This window comes from Bombina bombina, chromosome 3 (assembly GCF_027579735.1).
Source record: "Bombina bombina isolate aBomBom1 chromosome 3, aBomBom1.pri, whole genome shotgun sequence".
Classification (NCBI taxonomy): domain Eukaryota; kingdom Metazoa; phylum Chordata; class Amphibia; order Anura; family Bombinatoridae; genus Bombina; species Bombina bombina.
This window is the reverse complement of record NC_069501.1, coordinates 110,912,474-110,939,380: the sequence shown is the minus strand read 5'-3', so window position 1 is coordinate 110,939,380 and position 26,907 is coordinate 110,912,474. Positions and strand designations below refer to the sequence as shown.

The window sequence follows — 26,907 nt, the reverse complement described above, 5'->3', positions numbered from 1 at the left end:
GAAATGAGGATTTTCTGACAGAGGCCAGAAAAACAAAACTTCTAGACTCTTGTCGGATACTTCATTCCGTTCCTCTTCCTTCCATAGCTCAGTGCATGGAAGTGATCGGGTTGATGGTAGCGGCAATGGACATAGTTCCTTTTGCGCGCATTCATCTAAAGACCATTACAACTGTGCATGCTCAGTCAGTGGAATGGGACTATACAGACTTGTCTCCGAAGATACAAGTAAATCAGAGGACCAGAGACTCACTCCGTTGGTGGCTGTCCCTGGACAACCTGTCACAAGGGATGACATTCCGCAGACCAAGTGGGTCATTGTCACGACCGACGCCAGTCTGATGGGCTGGGGCGCGGTCTGGGGATCCCTGAAAGCTCAGGGTCTTTGGTCTCGGGAAGAATCTCTTCTACCGATAAATATTCTGGAACTGAGAGCGATATTCAATGCTCTCAAGGCTTGGCCTCAGCTAGCGAGGGCCAAGTTCATACGGTTTCAATCAGACAACAGACAACTGTTGCGTACATCAACCATCAGGGGGAACAAGGAGTTCCCTAGCGATGGAAGAAGTGACCAAAATCATTCTATGGGCGGAGTCTCACTCCTGCCACCTGTCTGCTATCCACATCCCAGGAGTGGAAAATTGGGAAGCGGATTTTCTGAGTCGTCAGACATTACATCCGGGGGAGTGGGAACTCCATCCGGAAATCTTTGCCCAAGTCACTCAGCTGTGGGGCATTCCAGACATGGATCTGATGGCCTCTCGTCAGAACTTCAAAGTTCCTTGCTACGGTCCAGATCCAGGGATCCCAAGGCGGCTCTAGTGGATGCACTAGTAGCACCTTGGACCTTCAAACTAGCTTATGTGTTCCCGCCGTTTCCTCTCATCCCCAGGCTGGTAGCCAGGATCAATCAGGAGAGGGCGTCGGTGATCTTGATAGCTCCTGCGTGGCCACGCAGGACTTGGTATGCAGATCTGGTGAATATGTCATCGGCTCCACCTTGGAAGCTACCTTTGAGACGAGACCTGCTTGTTCAGGGTCCGTTCGAACATCCGAATCTGGTTTCACTCCAGCTGACTGCTTGGAGATTGAACGCTTGATCTTATCGAAGCGAGGGTTCTCAGATTCTGTTATCGATACCTTTTCAGGCCAGAAAGCCTGTAACTAGAAAGATTTACCTCAAAATTTGGAAAAAATATATCTGTTGGTGTGAATCTAAAGGATTCCCTTGGGACAAGGTTAAGATTCCTAAGATTCTATCCTTCCTTCAAGAAGGATTGGAAAAAGGATTATCTGCAAGTTCCCTGAAGGGACAGATTTCTGCCTTGTCTGTGTTACTTCACAAAAAGCTGGCAGCTGTGCCAGATGTTCAAGCTTTTGTTCAGGCTCTGGTTAGAATTAAGCCTGTTTACAACCTTTGACTCCTCCTTGGAGTCTCAATTTAGTTCTTTCAGTTCTTCAGGGGGTTCCGTTGAACCCTTACATTCCGTTGATATTAAGTTATTATCTTGGAAAGTTTTGTTTTTAGTTGCAATTTCTTCTGCTAGAAGAGTTTCAGAATTATCTGCTCTGCAGTGTTCTCCTCCTTATCTGGTGTTCCATGCAGATAAGGTGGTTTTAACGTACTAAACCTGGTTTTCTTCCAAAAGTTGTTTCTAACAAAAACATTAACCAGGAGATTATCGTACCTTCTCTGTGTCCGAAACCAGTTTCAAAGAAGGAACGTTTGTTGCACAATTTGGATGTTGTTCGCGCTCTAAAATTCTATTTAGATGCTACAAAGGATTTTAGACAAACATCTTCCTTGTTTGTTGTTTATTCCGGTAAAAGGAGAGTAAAAAAGCAACTTCTACCTCTCTCTCTTTTGGATTAAAAGCATCATCAGATTGGCTTACGAGACTGCCGGACGGCAGCCTCCCGAAAGAATCACAGCTCATTCCACTAGGGCTGTGGCTTCCACATGGCCTTCAAGAACGAGGCTTCTGTTGATCAATATGTAGGGCAGCGACTTGGTCTTCACTGCACACTTTTAACCAAATTTTACAAGTTTGATACTTTTGCTTCTTCTGAGGCTATTTTTGGGAGAAAGGTTTTGCAAGCCGTGGTGCCTTCCATTTAGGTGACCTGATTTGCTCCCTCCCTTCATCCGTGTCCTAAAGCTTTGGTATTGGTTCCCACAAGTAAGGATGACGCCGTGGACCGACACACCTATGTTGGAGAAAACAGAATTTATGTTTACCTGATAAATTACTTTCACAAAGGGTGTGTCCGGTCCACGGCCCGCCCTGGTTTTTTTAATCAGGTCTGATATTTTATTTCTTTAACTACAGTCACCACGGTACCATATGGTTTCTCCTATGCAAATATTCCTCCTTAACGTCGGTCGAATGACTGGGGTAGGCGGAGCCTAGGAGGGATCATGTGACCAGCTTTGCTGGGCTCTTTGCCATTTCCTGTTGGGGAAGAGAATATCCCACAAGTAAAGGATGAAACCGTGGACCGGACACACACCGTTGGAGAAAGTAATTTATCAGGTAAACATAAATTCTGTTTTTTTATGGTGGTTATGATTTCACTTGTTAAGTGTATCCAGTCCACGGATCATCCATTACTTATGGGATATTCTCCTTCCCAACAGGAAGTTGCAAGAGTTCACCCACAGCAGAGCTGCTATATAGCTCCTCCCCTAACTGCCATATCCAGTCTTTCTCTTGCAACCCTCAACATAGATGGAGGTCGTGAGAGGACTGTGGTGTTTTTATACTTAGTTTATTTCTTCAATCAAAAGTTTGTTATTTTTAAATGGCACTGGAGTGTGCTGTTTATCTCAGGCAGTATTTGGAAAAAGAATCTGCCTGCGTTTTCTATGATCTTAGCAGAAGTAACTAAGATCCATTTGCTGTTCTCACACATTCTGAGGAGTGAGGTACTTCAGAGGGGAATGGCGTGCAGGTTTTCCTGCAAATAAGGTATGTGCAGTAAAATATTTTTCTAAGGAATGGAATTGACTAAGAAAATGCTGATACCGAAGTAATGTAAGTAAAGCCTTAAATGCAGTGAGAGCGACTGGTATTAGGCTTATTAATAGAGATATATACTCTTATAAAAATGTGTTTTAAAACATTTGCTGGCATGTTTAATCGTTTTTTGACATATGTTTGGTGATAAAACTTATTGGGGCCTAATTTTTTCCACATGGCTTGCTTAAATTCTGCATAGAAACAGTTAACTGAGGCTTCCCACTGTTGTAATATGAGTGGGGGGCCTAATTTAGCGTTTTTTTGCGCAGTTAAAATTACAAAATGAATCATCCAGATTCCCTCAGCAGTCCCATGAATACTACAGGACATCTCTAAAGGGCTAAAAAGACTTCCAAAATCGTTTATAGGAAGGTAATCCACAGCTCAGCTGTGGCAGTTTTTCTTGTGTCTGTTAAAAAACGTCTGTCGTTTTTTTTGATCTGCTTTTTGCATTAAGGGGTTAACATCCATTTGCAAGTGGTGCAATGCTCTGTTAACTTATTACATATACTGTAAAAATTTCGTTTGATGTACTGCCTTTTTTCACTGTTTTTCAAATTTTGACAAAATTTGTTTCTCTTAAAGGCACAGTAAACGTTTTTTATATTTGCTTGTTAACTTGATTTAAAGTGTTTCCAAGCTTACTAGTCTCATTATTAGTCTGTTCTAACATGTCTGACATAGAGGAAGCTCTGTGTTCATTATGTTTAAAAGCCATGGTGGAACCCCATCTTAGAATGTGTACCAGATGTACTGATTTCATGTTAAGCATAAAGATCATTTTTTGTCTTTAAAAACATTATCAGGATTCTGTCAAGGGGGAAGTTATGCCGACTAACTCTCCCCACGTGTCAGACCCTTTGACTCCCGCTTTAGGGACTCACGCTCAAATGGCGCCAAGTACATCAAGGGCGCCCATAGCGTTTATTTTACCAGAGGATTCTGTCAAGGGGGAAGTTATGCCGACTAACTCTCCCCACGTGTCAACTCTTCGACTCCCGCTCCAGGGACTCACGCTCAAATGGCGCCTAGTACATCAAGGGCGCTTATAGCGTTTATTTTACAAGACATGGCGAAAGTTATGAATAATACTCTGGAAGCGGTATTAGTCAGACTACCTGAAATTAAAGGAAAGTGAGATAGCTCTGGGGATAGATACAGATGCGTCAAGAACCATGTCTGTTACTGCCTCACAATATGCAGAAGCTGAGGGGAGCTTCAGTCTGTGGGTGATATTTTTGACTCAGGGCAGATGATTTAACCTGATTCCGATATTTCTACATTTAAAGTTTATGCTTAAGATCCTCCACTTGTTACTCAGGGAGGTTTTAGCAGCTCTGAATGACTGTTACAATCACAGTGCTAGAGAAATTGTGTAGACTGAATAGATACTATGCAGTGCAGGTGTGTACTGATGTTTTTTCCAATACCTAAAGAGGTTTACAGAAATTATTAATAAGGAATGGGATAGACCAGGTGTGCCGTTCTCTTCCCCTCCTATTTTTAGAAAAATGTTTCTAACAGATGCCACCACACGGGACTTATGGCAGACGGTCCCTAAGGTGGAGAGAAGAGTTTCTACTCTAGCTAAGCATACCACTATCCCTGTCGAGGACAGTTGTGCTTTTTTAGATCCAATGGATAAAAAATTAGAGGGTTACCTTAGGAAAATGTTTATTCAACAAGGTTTTATCCTGCAGCCCTTGCATGCATTGCTCCTGTCACTGCTGCTGCGGCGTTCTGGTTGGAGTCTCTGGATGAGGCTTTACAGGTAGCGACTCCATTGGATGAATATACTTGTCAAGCTAAGAGCACTTAAGCTAGTCAATTCCTTTGTTTCTGATGCCTTTGTTTATTTGTCTAAACTAACGGCTAAGAGTTCAGTTTTTACTATACTGGCGCGCAGAGCGCTATGCCTTATCTCATGGTCAGCTGTTGTGACTTTAATAAATAAGCTACTTAACTTTCCTTCAGGGGACAGACCCTATTAGGGCCTGGTTTGAAGGAGATCATTACTAATATCACTGGAGGAAAAGGGCTTGCCCTTCCTCAGGACAGGTCCAAATCAAGGGCCAAGACAGTCTAATTTTCGTGCCTTTCGAAACTTCAAGGCAGGTGTGGCATCAACTTCCTCTTAGGCAAATCAAGAGGGTACTTTTGCTTAGTCCATGACGGTCTGGAGACAACCGGACCTGGAACAAGGATAAGCAGGCCAAGGAGCCTGCTGCTACTGCATCTTAGACAGCATGAAGGAAGGGTCCCCTATCCGGTAACAGATCCTGTGGGGGCAGATTTTCTTTTTTCGCCCAGGCGTGGGCAAGAGATGCCCAGGATCCTGGGCATTGGAAATTATATCCCAGAGATATCTTCTGAATTTCAAAGCTTCCCCTTCGAAATAGGGGAGATTTTACCTTTCACAATTATCTGCACACCAGATAAAGAAAGAGGCATTCTTACATTGTGTACGAGACCCATCCAGTTCCAAGACAGGAACAGGGTCAGAGTTTTTCTCAGATCTGTTCGTGGTTCCCAAGGAGAGGGAACCTTCAGACCTATTTTGGATTTAAAGATCTTAAATAAATTCCTTAGAATTTCATCATTTAGGATGGTATCTATTTGTACCATCTTAACTAGGATCCAGGAGAGTCAATAGAGGACTACAATGGATTTGAAGGATACTTATCCTCACATAACGATGCATAAGGATCACCATCGTTTTTTTCAGGTTTGCCTTGCCTAGACAGGCATTACCAGTTTGTTGCTCTTTCCTTTGGGTTAACTACAGCCCCAAGAATCTTTAGAAGTGGCCCCTTATTTAGGCATTGAACTTCAAATTGCCAAGTCTCATATGGATGTAGTACTGGCATTCCTGAGATAGCAGGGGTGGAAAGTGAACAAGGAAGGAGTTCTCTATCCCCAATCTCAAGGGTTTCCTTCCTAGGGACTCTGATAGATTCTGCAGAAATGAAAATTTACCTGACGGAGTCCAGGTTGTCAAAGCTTCTAAATTACTGCCGTGTTCTTCATTCCATCCGCGCCCTTCGGTGGCTCGGTACATGAATGTAATCGGCCTAATGGTAGCGGCAAGGGACATAGTACCGTTTGCACGCCTACATTTCAGACCGCTGCAACTATGCATGCTCAGTCATTGGAACGGGGATTACACAGATTCGTCCCCTTCTTAAATCTGGACCAAGAGGCCAGAGATTCTCTTCTCTGGTGGCTATCTCGGGTCCATCTGTCCAAGGGTATGACCTTCCGCAGGTCAGATGGGACAGTTGTTACAACAGATGCCAACCTTTTAGGTTGGGATACAGTCTGGGACTCCCTGAAGATTCAGGGATAGTAGACTCAGGAGGAAACCCTCCTTCTAATAAATATTCTGGAATTGGGAGATATTCCATACTCTTCAGGCTTGGCCTCAGTTAGCAACTCTGAGGTACATCAGATTCAGTCGGACAATATCACGACTGTGGCTTACATCAACCATCAAGGGGAACAGAAGTTCCCTAGCGATGTTAGAAATTTTAAATAATTCACTGGACAGAGACTCTCTCTTGTCTATCAACTCTCCATATCCCAGGTGTTGAGAACTGGTAGGTGGATTTTCTAAGTCGTCAGATTTTCTCCCGGGGAAGTGGGGAATTCCCTCCGGAGGTCTTTGCACAAGATCAAGCAGGAGACTGCTTTGGTGTTTTTACAGCGCCTGTGTGGCCACGCAGGACCTGTATGCAGATCTGGTGGACATGTCGTTCTTTCCATCATGATATCTGCTTCTGAGACAGGACCCTCTATCTCAGGGTCCTTTCAACCATCTATATTAAACTTCTCTGAGATGGACTGCCTGGAGACCGAATGCTTGATGTTATGGAAACATGGCTTCTCCAAGTCAGTCATTGATACCTTAGTACAGGCATGAAAGCCTGTCACTAGCAAACTTTAACATAGATATAGCATAAATATCTTATTGATATGAATCCAAGGGTTACTCATGGAGTAAAGTCCGGATTCCCAGGATACTATCTTTCTCCAAGATGATTTTAGAAAAGGGGTTGTCAGCTAGTTCCTTAAAATGACAGATTCCTACTCTGTCTATTCTTTTGCACAAGCGTCTGGCAGATTCTCCAGACGTTCAGGCATTTTGTCAGGCTTTGGTTAGAACCAAGCCTGTGTCTAAACCTATGGCTCCGCCATGGAGCTTAAACCTGATTATTGAGGTTTTTCAAGGAGTTCCGTGTGATCCTTTTCATTCTATAGATATCAAACTTTTTATCCTGGAATGTCCCTTTTTGGTAGATATTTCCTCGCTTGTTGAGTCTCTGAGTTATCTGCTTCACAATGTATTCTCCTTATCTGGTCCTCCGTGCAGATAAGGTAGTCCTGTGTATCAAGACTGGTTTTTTACTTAAGGTGGTATCCAACAAGATTATCACTCAAGAGAGTGTTGTTCCATTCTTGTATTCTAATCCTTCTTCAAAGATGGAACGTCGTTTGCACAATTTGGACGTGATTCGTGCTTTAAAGTTTTTCTTACAAGCTACTTCAGATTTTCATCAAACATTTACTTGGTTTGTTGTCTACTCTGGACAGAGGAGAGGTCAAAAGACTTCAGCAACCTCTTTCTTTCTTTTTGGTTAAAAGCATAATTCGTTTAGCTTATGAAACTGCTGGACAGCAGCCTCCTGAAGGGATTACAGCTCATTCTATTAGAGCTGTGGCTTTCACTTGGGCCTTTTTTAAAATGAGGCTTCTGTTGAACAGATTTACAAGACGGCGTCTTGGTCTGCACTTCATATTTTGCTTCTTTGGAGGCTATTTTTGGGAGAAAGGATTTTTTCAGGCAGTGGTCTCTGCCTTGTCCCTCCCTTCATCCGTGTACTTTAGCTTTGGTATTGGTATCCCATAAGTAATGGATGATCCGTGGACTGGATACACTTAACAAGAGAAAACATAATTTATGCTTACCTGATAAATTTATTTATCTTGTAGTGTATCCAGTCCACGACCCGCCCTGTCATTTTAAGGCAGGTAATTTTTTCATTTAAACTACAGTCACCACTGCACCCTATGGTTTTTCCTTTCTCTGCATGTTTTCGGTCGAAAGACTGGATATGGCAGTTAGGAGAGGAGCTATATAGCAGCTCTGCTGTGGGTGAACTCTTGCAACTTCCTGTTGGGAAGGAGAATATCCCATAAGTAATGGATGATCCGTGGACTGGATACACTACAAGAGAAATAAATTTATCAGGTAAGCATAAATTATGTTTTTTTGTAAAAAAAAAGCACAATTATATTTCTAGTTCCTTTTTGTATGCTTTTTTACTCATTTTATCACCTCACTACTTGACTATTCGTTGTAGTAGTGGTGGGAGGTGTATTTATAGGCATAGTGAGTTGTGGGTGTGGTGGGAGGTGTATTTATAGGCATTTTGAGGTTTGGGAAACTTTTCCCCTCCTGGTAGCATTGTATATCCCATACATCACTAGCTTCTGGACTCTTGCCAATATGAAAGAAATTAATTTTTCAGGTAAGTTCTTATATAAATTATTTGGTCCAGGCCTGGACTCCAATATCTCCATGGTTACAGGGGGCAAGTGTGCCTTCTTACCGCAGGATAAAAGAACAAATCTAAGGGACAAGGATATAATTTTTGTTTTGAAAAGTCCCAACGTTAGCAGTCCTCCTCTAAGCCTGAGCAACCCAAGAGCACTTGGAATCCGCTCAATCCTGGAATAAATCCAAGCAGAACAAGAAGCCTGCCAAAACTAAGTCGGCATGAAGGGTGTGGCCCCCAATTCAGCGCTAGATCGTGTAGGGCAGACTGTCTCTGTTTTCAGACTCTTCGTTTAGGGACGTGCAGGATCCATGGGTCCTGGAGGTCATAGCGCAGGGATACAAGATAAGGCCTATCGCAGAAGAGGTTTGGGATACTATTCAAACCTGTTTGTGGTCCTAAAGAAGGAGGGAACTTTCTGCACGATTCTGGACCTAAAATGCTTAAACAAGTTTCTAAATGTCCCCTCTTTCAAGATGGAGATAATAAGGTCCATCCTTCCTTTAGTTCAGGAAGGACAGTTCATGACCACTATAGATCTGAAGGATGCCTACTTTCACATTCCAATCCATAGGGACCACTTCCAGTTCCTAAGGTTTGCGTTCCTTGGTTCACACATCCAGTTTGTTGCCCTTCAGTTTGGACTAGCTACTGCTCCGAGAATCTTTACAAAGGTTTTAGGGGCTGTCCTGGCCGTCACCAGAACCCGAGGTATAGCAGTAGCTCCCTACTTGGACGACATTCTTGTTCAAGCACCATCTTTTTGTCTGGTGGAGGACCATTCGGTATCTCTTATCTCTCTTCTTCGATCTCATGGATGGAAGATAAAGAAAATTTGTTCTCTTATTCCAAGCAACAGAGTAGAATTCCTGGGTACTGTAATAGACTCAATATCCATGAGGATATTTCTAACAGACCAGAGATGTTGCAAGCTAGCTTCGGCATGTCTTGCCCTCCGGACCTCCTTAAGGCCATCTGTGGCTCAGTGCATAGAGGTAATTGGTCTCATGGTGTCCAGCATAGACATAGTTCCCTTCGCCAGGGTCTGCCTCAGACTATTGCAGCTGTGCATGCTGAGGCAGTGGAACGGCGATCATTCGGATCTGTCTCAACAGATTTCCCTGGACAGCCGGTCGAGAGAATCGCTCTCTTGGTGGCTCTGTCCAGATAATCTGTCCCGAGGGACATCCTTTCTAAGACCATCCTGGGAGATTGTGACTATGGACTCGAGTCTATCAGGCGATCCACATTCCAGGTGTGGACAACTGGGAAGCGGATTTTCTCAGCAGGCAATCCTTTCATCTGGGGGAATGGTCTCTCCATCCCGAAAATGTTTGCGGATATATGAAACAGGTGGGGGACGCCGGAGATAGATCTCATGGCGTCTTGTCTCAATACCAAGCTACCCAGATATGTGTTGAGATCCAGGGATCCTCAGGCGGAGCTAATAGATGCATTAGCAGTGCCTTGGAGATTCAGTCTAATCTACCTTTTCCCTCTGTTACCACTCTTTCCTCGCATAGTGGCCCGCATCAAGCAGGAGCAGGCGTCAGTGATACTGATTGCTCTATCGTGGCTGCGAAGGATATGGTTCACGGATCTGGTGGGGATGTCATCTTCTCCTCCATGGAAGTTACCTTGTCGCAGGGATCTGCTGGAACAACGTCCTTTTGTTCATTAAAATCTAGATTCTCTGAGGCTGACTGCATGGAGATTGAACGCTTAGTCCTAGCAAAGAGAGGTTTTTCTGAGAGAGTTATTGATTCAAGCTCGTAAGCCGGTTACTCGTCGCATCTATCATAAGGTGTGGAGAACCTATTTATTCTGGTGTGAAGAGCTTGAATTTCCGTGGCATAAAGTTAAGATTGCCAGGATCCTATCGTTTCTCCAGGATGGACTGGAGAAGGGTCTTTCTGCCATTTCCCTGATCCCAGATTTCGGCCCTGTCTGTTTTACTGCACAAGAGGCTCTCGGAGCTTCCAGATGTACAGTCTTTTGTTAAGGCTCTGATTAGGATCAGACCTGTGTTCAGATCTTCAGCTCCTCCTTGGAGTCTGAATCTGGTTCTTAAAGGGCCAGTAAACCTAGCAAATAATGTTATATAATTCTGCTTATAGTGCAGAATTATATAACATTAGCTTAGCGCCAGGTTTCTATAGCAATGTGTTAGATAGATATTTAGCAAAGAAAACAGAATGCCGCTCCTGGCTCTACTGAGCGGATCTGTTTTCTTCTGCTAATTACATCGCGGGCACGCTGTCTAGTCACAGCGCGCCCGATCACACTATTAAAATCAATGTAGCTCGCTCTCGGTCTGGTAGCGGGTTCGAGCTACATTGAGTTTAATAGCGCGATTGGGCCGGCTGTGATTTCACAGCGTGCCCAGATGCGCTTAGAAGAAGAAAATAGACCTGCTCTGTAGAGCCAGGAGCGGCGTTCTGTTTTCTTTGCATTAGAAACCTGGCACTAAGCTAATGTTATATAATTCTTCACTATGTGCAGAATTATATAACATTATTTGCTAGGTTTACTGGCCCTTTAAGGTTTTGCAACAGGCTCCGTTTAAGCCTATGCATGAAATTGACATTAAGTTGTTGTCATGGAAGTTTTTTTTTTTCTATTGGCTATTGCTTCTGCGCGCAGAGTTTCGGAGATTTCCGCTTTGCAATGTGAGCCTCCTTTTCTGGTGTTCCACTCTGATAAGGCTGTCCTACGTACTAAGTTAGGGTTTCTCCCTAAGGTCGTGTCAGACCACAACATCAATCAAGAGATTGTGGTTCCTTCTTTGTGTCCTAATCCTCCTCCTTCAAGGAACGTTTGCATCATAATTTGGACGTGGTTCGTTCCTTGAAGTTTTATCTGCAGGCTACTAAGGCTTTTAGACAAACTTCTTCCTTGTTTGTTGCCTATTCTGGGAAGTGTACGGGTCAGAAGGTCTCTTCGACTTCTTTATCTTTTTGGTTAAGGAGTGTTATCCTCTTGGCTTATGAGACAGCGGGACCTCCTCAAAGAATTACGGCTCATTCTACTAGAGCAGTGGCTTCCTCTTGGTCCTTTAAGAACAAGGCCTCTCTGGATCAGATTTGTAAGGCGGCTACCTGGTCCTCCTTACATACTTTTTCTAAATTTTACAAGTTTGATGTTTTTGCTTCAGCTGAAGCAGCCTTCATGAGAAAAGTTTTGCAGGCTGTGGTGCCCTCAGATTAGGGTCCGCCTCTCTTTTTGTCCCTCCCGTTATCATTCAGTGTCCTCTAAAGCTTGGGTATAAGTTTCCCAACAGTAAGGAATGAAGCTGTGGACTCTCCTTATATTAAGAAGGAAAACATAAATTATGCTTCCTAATAATTTAGAATTTTTAGTGCCTAGGGCAGCACAAAATGTTATTATGCCACTGATTAATATATATATATATATATATATATATATATATATATATATATATATATATTATTTTTGTGTATAAAAAAGAGACTACTGCAAAATGAGCAGTTTTTTTGGTTTTACTATTTATAGGTATGTGTTTATAAAATAAAACAAAAAAAATCCCAAAAATAATATTATTGTTATCACTATCCTCTTGCAGTAGGACCAGCTGGATGGCAAAAAGGGCTAGTAGTACCTCAAAAGTTTTTAGAATAAAAAAGTTTATCATGCCATAAGAGTGGAAAAGAAAGGTTTTGGGTGAGGAAAAGGGTTCTATTCTGGCTTTAGTGACAGAGGGATACATTGAGCATCATGTTTCTTCCATCCTTAAAATTTTAAAGACGGAGGTTCATAAGAACAAGTTTAAGCAGCATACATTGGGTACAACAAAACAGACTGGTAGAGGGAGAAAAAGACTCTCCACTGCCAGGGATGACCGTCAACTCATTTGAATGTCACTCAACTGTAGGATGGCATCAAGTAACCTACAAAAAGAATGGCAAATGGCAGCTGGGTGTAGTGCACGGTGAGGATGGTTTGAAACAGGCTCCTAGGGGAAGTCATGCAAAGTTTGGAGAAAAAAAACCTCCATCAATGAGAAGCAAAGAAGAGCCAGGCTGAGGTTTGCAAAAGACCATAAGGATTGGACCGTAGAGGACTGGAGTAAGGTCATCTTCTCTGATGAGTGCAATTTTCAGCTTTGCCCAACACCTGGTTGTCTAATGGTTAGATGAGACCTGGAGAGGCATACAAGCCACAGTTTCTCACACTCGCTGTTAAAGGGGTGCTGGAATTGGGCAGATTTATCTTTGTGAAGGACTCATGAATCAAGCCACGTACAAGGTTATCCTTGAAGAAAGCTTGCTTACTTCTACTACAAAGTTCCCAAACTCGTATGATTGGTTTGTTTGGCAGGACAATGCTCCATGCCACACAGCCAGGTCAATCAAGGTGTGGACAGAGGACCATCAGATAAAAACCTTGTCATTGCCAGGTCAATCTCCAGACCTGAACCCCATTCAAAATCTCTGGAATTTGATCAAGAGGAAGATTGATGGTCACAAGCCATCAAACAAAGCTGAGCTGCTTGAATTTTTGCGCCAGGAGTCACATAAAGTCACCCAACAGCAATGGGAAAGACTGGTGGAGAGCATGCCAAGAACGCTGTGATTTAAAATCACCAAATATGGATTTCTTAAAGTGATGGTAAACCTAAGCTTATAGCAAATGCTAAGATTTACCATCACTAAAATTAAACATGAGTTTCTCTCATAGTTTCGTAAAAACAGCGTTACATTCAACCTATCTGTTAGGAAAGAATATCACTAATACAACAGCGCTTTCTGCAATGAGGTGAAGTTTTCACCTCTAGACCAATAGCCGTGCATGTCAACTGACATCCTAGCAAAGCTAGAGGTGCAAACGTCACCTCATTGGAGAAGATCGCTGTGCCGTGGGCGACTGGAGGCGCTGTTAGCTATCTACTACCCTAACAGATAGGGTGAGTGTATAGCTGTTTTTATGATACGATGAGAGAAACTCATGTTTATTTTTAGCAATAGTAAATCTTAGCGTTTGTAGTACGCTTGGATTTACAATCACTTTAACTCTTGCTAAGTTAAAACATTAGTATTGTGTTTTTTAATATGAATATGAACTTGTTTTCTTTGCTGTATTCAAGGTCGGAAAACACTGCATCTTTTTTATGTCATTTTTACCAGTTATTTTCTGCAATTAAATGCTCTAAATCATTGTTTTCTCAACTGCGGTCCTCAAGTACCCCAACAGGCCAGGTTTTTATTATAGCTGAACCAGTGCACAGGTGAAATAATCAGCTTATGGTGTGAGCAGGTTAGTAACCATGATGTTACTGCTCTAAATGACAAATTTTTTATTTGGAATTTGGGAGAAATGTTGTGGTCAGTGGTTTATAGAATAAAACAAAAATGTTCATTTTCTCAAACACATACCTATAAATATTTAAGCTATATATATATATTAGTCATACTTTTTCAAATATGCTGTTTGCTATTTTTAAATACTTACACATAGCTCTGAAACTTTTTTCTAACTAGGCACGTGGTAAGAAGAGACAGATTGGATGGTTTCCTGCAAATTATGTTAAACTTTTAAGCCCTGGTACAAATAAAAGCACACCAACTGAGCCACCGAAACCTGCAGCATTGCCACCTAGTAAGTAAAATAGTCTATCCTGGGCATACTTTGTTTCTGATGGCAAGGAGTTCTTTGTTTTGTTTTATTCGTCATTTCTTGTTGTCAATTCTTTGTATTCCTTATCTTCAAATTATACAATCCTTCCTTCCTCCCTGGTAGTAAATTAAAAGTAACTCAGAAAATGTGTGACCCCTCTTTGTATCTGTCACTTATACTGTTCTTATAGTATACAGCAACTTAGGTAGCAGTCCCACTCCTAATCTTCACACTTTATTCTACTCCTTGTAACTACTCTGAACAAGGTCAGGCTGAGATTGTATTTATCTGTTTAATGTTCTTCTCACTTCCTCACCGCCTTGATATACCCATTAGTTTGGAGCTTGGTTGGGGTGTCATGTATAAAGTTGGAATACCGCCATCCTTTTCCTGTTTGTTGCATTTTTTAAGGCTTTTATGTTTCTGTGTACCGCAACATACCCACAATTGTCTATTCCTATATAGTACAGTTAGCTTTCTGAGTGTTCGCAGCTGCAAGAACCAGCTCCAGATTACGTCCTTGGTTTTTTTTTTTTTGCATTCCATATTTTACCTTGTACAATATGGCTTCTAATTAATTTGGTCTTCTTCTGGTTTGCAGTTAAACTGTCCCTTCAGTTAAAGGGACATTCCAGTCAAGATTGTAATCTATATGATGCATTTTCTCCAACATTGGTGTGTCCGGTCCACGGCGTCATCCTTACTTGTGGGAATATCTCTTCCCGAACAGGAAATGGCAAAGAGTCCCAGCAAAGCTGGCCATATAGTCCCTCCTAGGCTCCGCCCACCCCAGTCATTCTCTTTGCCGTTGCACAGGCAACATCTCCACGGAGATGGTTAAGAGTTTTTTGGTGTTTAAATGTAGTTTTTATTCTTCTATCAAGTGTTTGTTATTTTAAAATAGTGCTGGTATGTACTATTTACTCTGAAACAGAAAAGGATGAAGATTTCTGTTTGTGAGAGGAAGATGATTTTAGCAGACAGTAACTAAAATCGATTGCTGTTTCCACATAGGACTGTTGAGATGAAGTAACTTCAGTTGGGGGAAACAGCAGACTTTTCTGCTTAAGGTATGACTAGCCATATTTCTAACAAGACCATGTAATGCTGGAAGGCTGTCATTTCCCCTCATGGGGACCGGTAAGCCATTTTCTTAGTCAAACAAACAGAATAAAGGGCTTAATATGGGCTAAAAAAAAACAAAAAAAACTGGTAGACATTTTTATGGGCTAAATCGATTGCTTTATTTGGGCATTTTATTCATATTTATGCTGACAATTCGCATTTATAAAACTTGGGGAACGTTTATTAAACGGCAGGCACTATGTTAGACACCTTTTCCAGTTAGGGGGCCTTCCTAGTTGTAGACTGAGCCTCATTTTCGCGCCATTACTGCGCAGTTGTTTTTTGAGAGCAGGGCATGCAGATGCATGTGTGAGGATCTGAAATTTGCTAGAAAAGCTTCAAGAAGGCGTCAATTGGTATCGTATTCCCCTCTGGGCTTGGTTAGGTCTCAGCAAAGGCTATAGCTGGGACTGTATAGGGGTTAAATTTGTAAACGGCTCCGGTTCCGTTATTTTAAGGGTTAAAGCTCTGAAATTTGGTGTGCAATACTCTTAATGCATTAAGACACTGTGGTGAAATTCTGGTAATTTTTGAACAATTCCTTCATACTTTTTCACATATTCAGTAATAAAGTGTTTTCTGTTTAAAATTTAAAGAGACAGTAACGGTTTTGTTTTAAAACGTTTTTTGTGCTTTGTTGACAAGTTTAAGCCTGTTTAACATGTCTGTGCCTGCGGATAAGCTATGTTCTATATGTATGAAAGCCAATGTGTCTCCCCATTTAAATTTATGTGATAATTGTGCCATAGCGTCCAAACAAAGTAAGGACAGTACTGCCACAGATAATGAAATTGCCCAAGATGATTCCTCAGATGAGGGGAGTAAACATGATACTACATCATCTCCTACTGTGTCTACACCAGTTTTGCCCACACAGGAGGCCCCTAGTACATCTAGCGCGCCAATGCTTATTACCATGCAACAATTAACGGCTGTAATGGATAACTCCATAGCAAATATTTTATCCAAAATGCCTACTTCAGAGAAAGCGCGATTGCTCTGTTTTAAACACTGAAGAGCAGGAGGGCGCTGATGATAATTGTTCTGTCATACCCTCACACCAATCTGAAGGGGCCATGAGGGAGGTTTTGTCAGATGGGGAAATTTCAGATTCAGGAAAAATTTCTCAACAAGCTGAACCTGATGTTGTGACATTTAAATTTAAATTAGAACATCTCCGCGCACTGCTTAAGGAGGTGTTATCTACTCTGGATGATTGTGACAACTTGGTCATTCCAGAGAAATTATGCAAGATGGACAAGTTCCTAGAGGTTCCGGTGCACCCCGACGCTTTTCCTATACCCAAGCGGGTGGCGGACATAGTAAATAAGGAGTGGGAAAAGCCCGGCATACCTTTTGTTTCCCCCCCCCCTATATTTAAGAAATTATTTCCTATGGTCGACCCCAGAAAGGACTTATGGCAGACAGTCCCTAAGGTCGAGGGGGCAGTTTCTACTCTAAACAAACGCACTACTATTCCTATCGAAGATAGTTGTGCTTTCAAAGATCCTATGGATAAAAAATTGGAGGGTTTGCTTAAAAAGATTTTTGTACAGCAAGGTTACCTTCTACAACCCATTTCGTGCATTGTTCCTGTCACTACAGCAGCGTGGTTCTGGTTCGAGGAACTAGAAAACTCGCTTAGTAGAGAGACTCCATATGAGGAGGTTATGGACAGAGTTCACGCACTTAAGTTGGCTAACTCTTTTATTTTAGATGCCGCTTTGCAATTAGCTAGATTAGCGGCGAAAAATTCAGGGTTTGCTATCGTGGCGCGCAGAGCGCTTTGGCTAAAGTCTTGGTCAGCGGATGTGTCATCCAAGACAAAATTGCTTAACATCCCTTTCAAAGGTAAAACTCTATTTGGACCAGAATTGAAAGAGATTATTTCAGACATCACTGGGGGAAAGGGACACGCCCTTCCACAAGATAGGCCTTTCAAGGCCAAAAATAAGTCTAATTTTCGTTCCTTTCGCAATTTCAGGAACGGACCCGGCCTCTAATTCTGCATCCTCTAAGCAAGAGGGTAATGCCTCACAAACCAAACCAGCCTGGAAACCGATGCAAGGCTGGAACAAGGGTAAGCAGGCCAAGAAGCCTGCCGCTGCTAACAAAACAGCATGAAGGAGTAGCCCCCGATCCGGGACCGGATCTAGTGGGGGGCAGACTCTCTCTCTTTGCTCAGGCTTGGGCAAGAGATGTTCAGGATCCCTGGGCGCTAGAAATAGTTTCTCAGGGTTATCTCCTGGAATTCAGGGAACTACCCCCAAGGGGAAGGTTCCACATGTCTCACTTATCCTCAAACCAAATAAAGTGACAGGCGTTCTTACATTGTGTAGAAGACCTGTTAAAGATGGGAGTGATACACCCAGTTCCAATAAAGGAACAAGGAATGGGATTTTATTCCAATCTGTTTCGTAGTTCCCAAAAAAGAGGGAACTTTCAGACCAATTTTGGATTTGAAGATCCTAAACAAATTTCTCAGGGTACCATCGTTCAAGATGGAAACCATTCGAACGATTCTACCCACTATCCAGGAAAGTCAATTTATGACTACCGTGGATCTAAAGGATGCGTACCTACATATTCCTATCCACAAAGAACATCATCAGTTCCTAAGGTTCGCTTTTCTGGACAAGCATTACCAGTTTGTGGCCCTCCAAATCGGGTTAGCCACTGCTCCAAGGATTTTCACAAAGGTACTAGGGTCCCTTCTAGCGGTTCTACGACCGAGGGGCATTGCAGTAGTACCTTACTTGGACGACATTCTAATACAAGCGTCGTCTCTGTCAAAAGCAAAGGCTCATACAGATATCGTTCTGGCCTTTCTCAGATCACACGGATGGAAGGTGAACATAGAAAAAAGTTCTCTGTCTCCGTCGACAAGAGTTCCCTTCTTGGGAACAATAATAGATTCCTTAGAAATGAGGATTTTTCTGACAGAGGTCAGAAAGTCAAAACTTCTAAGCACTTGTCAAGTTCTTCATTCTGTTCCTCGTCCTTCCATAGCGCAGTGCATGGAAGTAGTAGGGTTGATGGTTGCAGCAATGGACATAGTTCCTTTTGCACGAATTCATCTAAGACCATTACAACTGTGGAATGGGGACTATACAGACTTGTCTCCAATGATTCAAGTAGATCAGAAGACCAGAGATTCACTCTGTTGGTGGCTGACCCTGGACCATCTGTCCCAGGGAATGAGCTTCCGCAGACCAGAGTGGGTCATTGTCACGACCGACGCCAGTCTAGTGGGCTGGGGCGCGGTCTGGGAATCCCTGAAAGCTCAGGGTCTATGGTCTCGGGAAGAGTCTCTTCTCCCGATAAACATTCTGGAACTGAGAGCGATATTCAATGCTCTCAGGGCTTGGCCTCAACTAGCAAAGGCCAGATTCATAAGGTTCCAATCAGACATCCCTGGCGATGAAAGAAGTGACCAAAATAATTCAATGGGCGGAGGATCACTCCTGCCACCTGTCTGCGATCCACATCCCAGGTGTGGAAAACTGGGAGGCGGATTTTCTGAGTCGTAAGACATTCCATCCGGGGGTGGGAACTCCATCCGGAGATCTTTGCCCAAATAACTCAATTATGGGGCATTCCAGACATGGATCTGATGGCGTCTCGTCAGAACTTCAAGGTTCCTTGCTACGGGTCCAGATCCAGGGATCCCAAGGCGACTCTAGTAGATGCACTAGTAGCACCTTGGACCTTCAACCTAGCTTATGTATTTCCACCGTTTCCTCTCATTCCCAGGCTGGTAGCCAGGATCAATCAGGAGAGGGCCTCGGTGATCTTGATAGCTCCTGCATGGTCACGCAGGACTTGGTATGCAGACCTGGTGAATATGTCATCGGTTCCACCATGGAAGCTACCTTTGAGACAGGACCTTCTTGTTCAGGGTCCATTCGAACATCCAAATCTGGTCTCCCTCCAGCTGACGGCTTGGAGATTGAACGCTTGATTCTATCGAAGCGTGGGTTTTCAGACTCTGTGATAGATACTCTGGTTCAGACCAGAAAACCGGTAACTAGAAAGATTTACCATAAAATATGGAAAAGATATATCTGTTGGTGTGAATCCAAAGGATTCCCATGGAATAAGATAAAAATTCCTAAGATTCTCTCCTTTCTACAAGAAGGTTTGGAGAAAGGATTATCTGCAAGTTCTCTAAAGGGACAGATCTCTGCTTTATCTGTCTTACTACACAAAAGACTGGCAGCTGTGCCAGATGTTCAAGCATTTGTTCAGGCTCTGGTTAGGATCAAGCCTGTTTACAGACCTTTGACTCCTCCCTGGAGTCTAAATCTAGTTCTTTCAGTTCTTCAAGGGATTCCGTTTGAACCTTTACATTCCATAGATATTAAGTTACTATCTTGGAAAGTTTTGTTTTTGGTTGCAATTTCTTCTGCTAGAAGAGTTTCAGAGTTATCTGCTCTGCAGTGTTCTCCGCCCTATCTGGTGTTCCATGCAGATAAGGTGGTTTTGCGTACTAAGCCTGGTTTTCTTCCTAAGGTTGTTTCTAACAAAAATATTAACCAGGAGATAGTTGTACCTTCTTTATGTCCGAATCCAGTTTCAAAGAAGGAACGTTTGTTACACAATTTGGACGTAGTCCGTGCTCTAAAATTCTATTTAGAGGCTACAAAAGATTTCAGACAAACATCTTCCTTGTTTGTTGTTTATTCTGGTAAAAGGAGAGGTCAAAAAGCGACTTCTACCTCTCTTTCCTTTTGGCTTAAAAGCATCATCCGATTGGCTTATGAGACTGCCGGACGGCAGCCTCCTGAAAGAATCACAGCTCACTCCACTAGGGCTGTGGCTTCCACATGGGCCTTCAAGAACGAGGCTTCTGTTGACCAGATATGTAAGGCAGCGACTTGGTCTTCACTGCACACTTTTGCCAAATTTTACAAATTTGATACTTTTGCTTCTTCGGAGGCTATTTTTGGGAGAAAGGTTTTGCAAGCCGTGGTGCCTTCCGTTTAGGTAACCTGATTTGCTCCCTCCCTTCATCCGTGTCCTAAAGCTTTGGTATTGGTTCCCACAAGTAAGGATGACGCCGTGGACCGGACACACCAATGTTGGAGAAAACAGAATTTATTCTTACCTGATAAATTACTTTCTCCAACGGTGTGTCCGGTCCACGGCCCCCCCGGGTTTTTTAATCAGGTCTGATTAATTATTTTCTCTAACTACAGTCACCACGGTACCATATGGTTTCTCCTATATATTTCCTCCTGTCCGTCGGTCGAATGACTGGGGTGGGCGGAGCCTAGGAGGGACTATATGGCCAGCTTTGCTGGGACTCTTTGCCATTTCCTGTTGGGGAAGAGATATTCCCACAAGTAAGGATGACGCCGTGGACCGGACACACCGTTGGAGAAAGTAATTTATCAGGTAAGCATAAATTCTGTTTTAATTTTGAAAGGAAACATTTCTGTAATATGCATGTATTAGCAAAAATAATTTTCGTAAAAGCTATAGCTGTTTCAAAAGTGTATTTAAATATGCAACATGCACCAACATTTTATACACACAACTTTCTCTGAGCAATGGTAATGACTCAATTGCAGCTGCAGTATTTAAAATGCTGGTGCACTGAGAACATATACTGTAGCTGTGTTGCATATGCAGAGAAAAATGCTAACACTAAAACAACAACTTTTACTAGAAGCACTTTTGCCAATATAAGTATATTGCAAATATGTTTCTATTCAAAGATTTCTCTCTCTGCTCATGTCTTTGATTTTTTTGTGTGTCTTCTAAAATGCAGACAGTATAGTTATTTAAAACAACTATTACCTTTCTGTTTACTGTACTGTATTATCATTCTGAAGCTACTGTGTATACAAAAGAATTACCAATTATGTAAAACTATCTTTAGATTACATGTATAAGCTGTATAATATGTAAATATTGCCTAATAACGTAAGATATTGTTGTTTACACTTGGTGCCATTCCCTCTCCATCTGTCCCATTTTACAGATATTCCAAAATCCGAACCTTTTCCAGTCCCAAGCAGTTTGGATAAAGGATTTTCTACCTGTACAAGTTATATACCATGTTTAGTAATCACTTTATCAAGCACATCCATCACATGAAAATGTGATCAAGGCATCAAGTTGGATTCAGCAACACACCAAACTGTCTTTAGGGCTGGGCAATTTTGGAGAGGGTTCCTGCACAAAACCCAAACAAAGTGCTTATCAATTCACTCAAACAGTGCAGTCTCCTGTATGACTCATTAATAAAACATAGGGTCTACAGAAGTAGGCAACGTTTCAAACTCTTAATCATGCTATAGTTTACCCATTCACAATCTCCATATAGCTATATAGTACAATATTCCAGTAGAAAAGTACCAGACCTTCTAAAATTGAAAGGTGCTACCAAGTAGTCACTTCCAGCAAATACCCTCAATATTATTTAAAGGGACATTTAACCCAATTTTTTTCTTTCATGATTCAGATAGACCATAAGATTTTAATCAACCTTTCCGATTTACTTATATTATGTAATTTATTTTATTCTCTTGGTATCCTTCGTTGAAGGAGCAGCAATGCACTACTGGGAGTTAGCTGACAGCCAATGGCAAGATGTATATATTTGCAGCCACCATTCAGCAGCTTTTGAGTCTACCTAGGTATACTTTTCATAAGGGATACAAAGAGAATGAAACAAATTAGCTAACAGAAATAAATTGGAAATGTATTTAACATTGCATGCTCTGTCTGAATCACAAAAGACAAAAACTTGGTTATCCCTTTAAAGAAGCAATATTTATTCACAAAAAAGACAAATCTCTGTTCACGCCTTTAGAATACATACACCTAGATTTAGTTTTGCGTTAGAAGGGGTGCGTTAGCTACGAGTGTTTTTTTCCCCCCGCACCTTTTAAACAACGCTGGTATTTAGAGTTCTCTGAAGGGCTGCGTTAGGCTCCAAAAAGGAGCGTAGAGCATAATTTACCGCCACTTCAACTCTAAATACCAGCGTTGCTTACGGACGCGGCCAGCTTCAAAAATGTGCTCGTGCACGATATCCACATAGGAAACAATGGGGCAGTTTGAGCTGAAAAAAAACCTAACACTGCAAAAAAGCAGCTTTCAGCTCCTAACGCAGCCCCATTGTTTCCTATGGGGAAACACTTCCTAAGTCTGCACCTAACACCCTAACATGTACCCCGAGTCTAAACACCCCTAACCTTACACTTATTAACCCCTAATCTGCTGCCCCCGCTATCGCTGACCCCTGCATTTTATTATTAACCCCTAATCTGCCGCTCCGTACACCACCGCAACCTACATTATAGCTATGTACCCCTAATCTGCTGCCCCTAACATCGCCGACCCCTATATTATATTTATTAACCCCTAATCTGCCCCCCCATGCCGCCACTACCTAACTACACTTATTAACCCCTAATCTGCCCTCCCTAACATCGCCGACACCTAACTTCAAGTATTAACCCCTAATCTGCCGACCAGACCTCGCCGCTACTCTAATAAATGTATTAACCCCTACAGCTAAGTCTAACCCTAACACCCCCCTAAGTTAAATTTAATTTAAATCTAACGAAATAAAATAAATCTTATTAAATAAATTAATCCTATTTAAAGTTAAATACTTACCTGTAAAATAAACCCTAATATAGCTACAATATAACGAATAATTATATTGTAGCTATTTTAGCATTTATATTTATTTTACAGGCAACTTTGTATTTATTTTTACTAGGTACAATAGCTATTAAATAGTTAATAACTATTTAATAGCTACCTAGTTAAAATAAGTACAAAATTGCCTGTAAAATAAATCCTAACCTAAGTTACAATTAAACCTAACACTACACTATCAATAAATTAACTAAACTATCTACAATTATCTACAATTAAATCAACTAAACTAAATTACAAAAAATAAAAAAAGATTACAAGAATTTTAAACTAATTACACCTTCTCTAAGCCCCCTAAAAAAATAAAAAGCCCCCCAAAATAAAAAAAAAATGCCCTACCCTATTCTAAAATAAAAAGTTAACAGCTCTATTACCTTACCAGCCCTTAAAAGGGCCTTTTGCAGGGCATGCCCCAAAGAAAACAGCTCTTTTGCATTTAAAAAAACATACAATACCCCCACCCAAACCCCCCTTAAATAAACCTAACACTAAGCCCCTGAAGATCTCCCTACCTTATCTTCACCACGCCGGGTATCACCGATCCGTCCAGAAGAGGGTCCGAAGTCTTCATCCTATCCGGCAAGAAGAGGTCCAGAAGAGGGTCCGAAGTCTTCATCCTATCCGACAAGAAGAGGACATCCGGACCGGTAGACATGTTCATCCAGGCGGCGTCTTCTATCTTCATCCATCCGGCGCGGAGCGGTACCATCTTGAAGCAGCCGACGCGGATCCATCCTCTTCTTCTGGCGACTCCCGACGAATGAAAGTTCCTTTAAGTGACATCATCCAAGATGGCGTCCCTCGAATTCCGATTGGCTGATAGGATTCTATCAGCCAATCGGAATTAAGGTAGGAAAAATCTGATTGCTGATTGAATCAGCCAATCAGATTCAAGTCCAATCCGATTGGCTGATTGGATCAGCCAATCAGATTGAGCTCGCATTCTATTGGCTGTTCCGATCAGCCAATAGAATGCAAGCTCAATCTGATTGGCTGATCCAATCAGCCAATCGGATTGGACTTGAATCTGATTGGCTGATTCAATCAGCCAATCAGATTTTTCCTACCTTAATTCTGATTGGCTGATAGAATCCTATCAGCCAATCAGAATTCAAGGGACGCCATCTTGGATGACGTCACTTAAAGGAACCTTCATTCGTCGGGAGTCGCCAGAAGAAGAGGATGGATCCGCGTCGGCTGCTTCAAGATGGTACCGCTCCGCGCCGGATGGATGAAGATAGAAGACGCCGCCTGGATGAACATGTCTACCGGTCCGGATGTCCTCTTCTTGTCGGATAGGATGAAGACTTCGGACCCTCTTCTGGACCTCTTCTTGCCGGATAGGATGAAGACTTCGGACCCTCTTCTGGACGGATCAGTGATACCCGGCGTGGTGAAGATAAGGTAGGGAGATCTTCAGGGGCTTAGTGTTAGGTTTATTTAAGGGGGGTTTGGGTGGGGGTATTGTATGTTTTTTTTAAATGCAAAAGAGCTGTTTTCTTTGGGGCATGCCCTGCAAAAGGCCCTTTTAAGGGCTGGTAAGGTAATAGAGCTGTTAACTTTTTATTTTAGAATAGGGTAGGGCTTTTTTTTATTTTGGGGGGCTTTGTTATTTTTTTAGCGGGCTTAGAGTAGGTGTAATTAGTTTAAAATTCTTGTAATCTTTTTTAACTTTTTGTGATTTAGTTGATTTAATTGTAGATAATTGTAGATAGTTTAGTTAATTAATTTATTGATAGTGTAGTGTTAGGTTTAATTGTAACTTAGGTTAGGATTTATTTTATAGGTAATTTTGTACTTATTTTAACTAGGTAGCTATTAAATAGTTATTAACTATTTAATAGCTATTGTACCTAGTTAAAATAAATACAAAGTTGCCTGTAAAATAAATATAAATCCTAAAATAGCTACAATATAATTATTCGTTATATTGTAGCTATATTAGGGTTTATTTTACAGGTAAGTATTTAGCTTTAAATAGGATTAATTTATTTAATAATATTTATTTTATTTCGTTAGATTTAAATTATATTTAACTTAGGGGGTGTTAGTGTTAGGGTTAGACTTAGCTTTAGGGGTTAATACATTTATTAGAGTAGCGGCGAGGTCCAGTCGTCAGATTAGGGGTTAATAAGTGTAGTTGGGTAGCAGCGACGTTGGGGGGGGCAGATTAGGGGTTAATAAATATTATGTAGGTGTCGGCGATGTCAGGGGCAGCAGATTAGGGGTACATAGGGATAATGTAGGTTGCGGCGGTGTGCGGTCGGCAGATTAGGGGTTAAAAATTTTTTATTAGAGTGGCAGCGATGTGGGGGTACATAGGTAGTTTATGGGTGTTAGTGTACTTTAGAGCACAGTAGTTAAGAGCTTTATGAACCGGCGTTAGCCTATAAAGCTCTTAACTCCTGACTTTTTTCTGCGGCTGGAGTTTTGTCGTTAGAGTTCTAACGCTCACTTCAGCCAAGACTCTAAATACCAGCGTTAGAAAGATCCTATTGAAAAGATAGGATACGCAATTGACGTAAGGGGATCTGCGGTATGGAAAAGTCGACTGACTCTAAATACCAGCGGGCGGCCAAAACCAGCGTTAGGACCCCTTAACGCTGGTTTGGACGGCTAACGCAGAACTCTAAATTTAGGCGATAGTTTCCAAATGGGAAAAGTGTCTTTGTTTTAAAAGTAGTCCCCTGTCTCTAATCTAACAGAGCGGTAAAAGGTCAAGTATAAATCAAGAAAGTTGTTTCCCTTGAGACATCTAGATTAAAGCGCAACTAATTATGATCATTGAACTTGAGAGGAACCACTAGCATCCTCTTCCATTCCTTACCTACTAATGCATCCTATGGTAATCCCAGTGTCCCCTTCCATTTCTCATGCCTATTAGTGCCCCCCCACAGTGATCATACCGCCCACTTTGGGAACCACTGATTATTTTCACTGTGTCTATTTTGCAAACCTATTCCTTCTACTCCTCCAGTTCAGTTTTGTATATATTTTTTCCTCTAAAGGAATCTGTCCTTCCTCTGTTTTTGTTCAGTAACAGTGAGTTTTACAAATTTCCCCCCAAGATTTAAAAAAACGTTTTGGTGGCCATGCCTTTTCCAAGTAAGCGTAAACACATTTTGTCTGATAATTATCCCTAATGTATCTGGGGTTTTTTATACTAAAAAGGATCAGATCAGCTTAGAGGATGTTCTTAAAGGGACATGAAAGCCAAATTTTTCTTTGTGATTCAGGTAAAGCATACATTTTTAAACAACTTTACAATTTACTTATATTATCAATTTTACTTCATTCTCTTTTTAAACTTTATTGAAGGAGCAGCAATGCACTACTAGGAGCTAGCTGAACACATCAGTAAGCCAATGAAAAGAGGCATATATACTGCTACCAATCTGCAGCTAGCTCCCAGTAGTGCCTTGCTGCTTCTTCGCCTCCCTAGGTATACTTTTCAACAGAGGATACCAAGAGAACAAATCAAATTAGATTAAAGACGTAAATTGGAAAGTTGTATTGCGTGACTTACTTTTCCCTTTAAAAAATCAGACCCAGACACCTCAGATTTATCTTCTATAGGTGAGATAATTTCACATAATAATTCTGATACTGATCAAAACAAAGATTACCTCTCTCATGTTTAAGATTAAACACTTTTTTTTTGTCATTGTTAGAGAGGTTTAAGCACTTTAGGTGTCTCACCTTACACCAACTGTAAAAGTCTATCAAACAACTTCATTTTAAACCTTCTGCTATGCCTCTTGTTGTATTTCGTGTTCCTGAGGAAATTGTTTACTCCGCCTTCTAAATTTAAAAAAAATATTCCTTTTACTAGCTTCCACTGTAGAGCTTTGGGAATCTTTTCCAAAGGTGGACGAGGCAATTTCCACTTTAGCTAAG

General features: G+C 41.7%; 1 protein-coding gene across 1 annotated transcript in view; it reads left to right on the top strand.

The window, feature by feature from the left end:
- Positions 1 to 26,907, top strand: part of ITSN1 (intersectin 1) — a 598,457-nt gene that overhangs the window by 277,044 nt on the left and 294,506 nt on the right. The window contains exon 12 of the mRNA XM_053705169.1: positions 14,073 to 14,190. Coding sequence (XP_053561144.1) covers positions 14,073 to 14,190 — 118 coding nt within the window. The remainder of the gene's footprint in view (positions 1 to 14,072; positions 14,191 to 26,907) is intronic.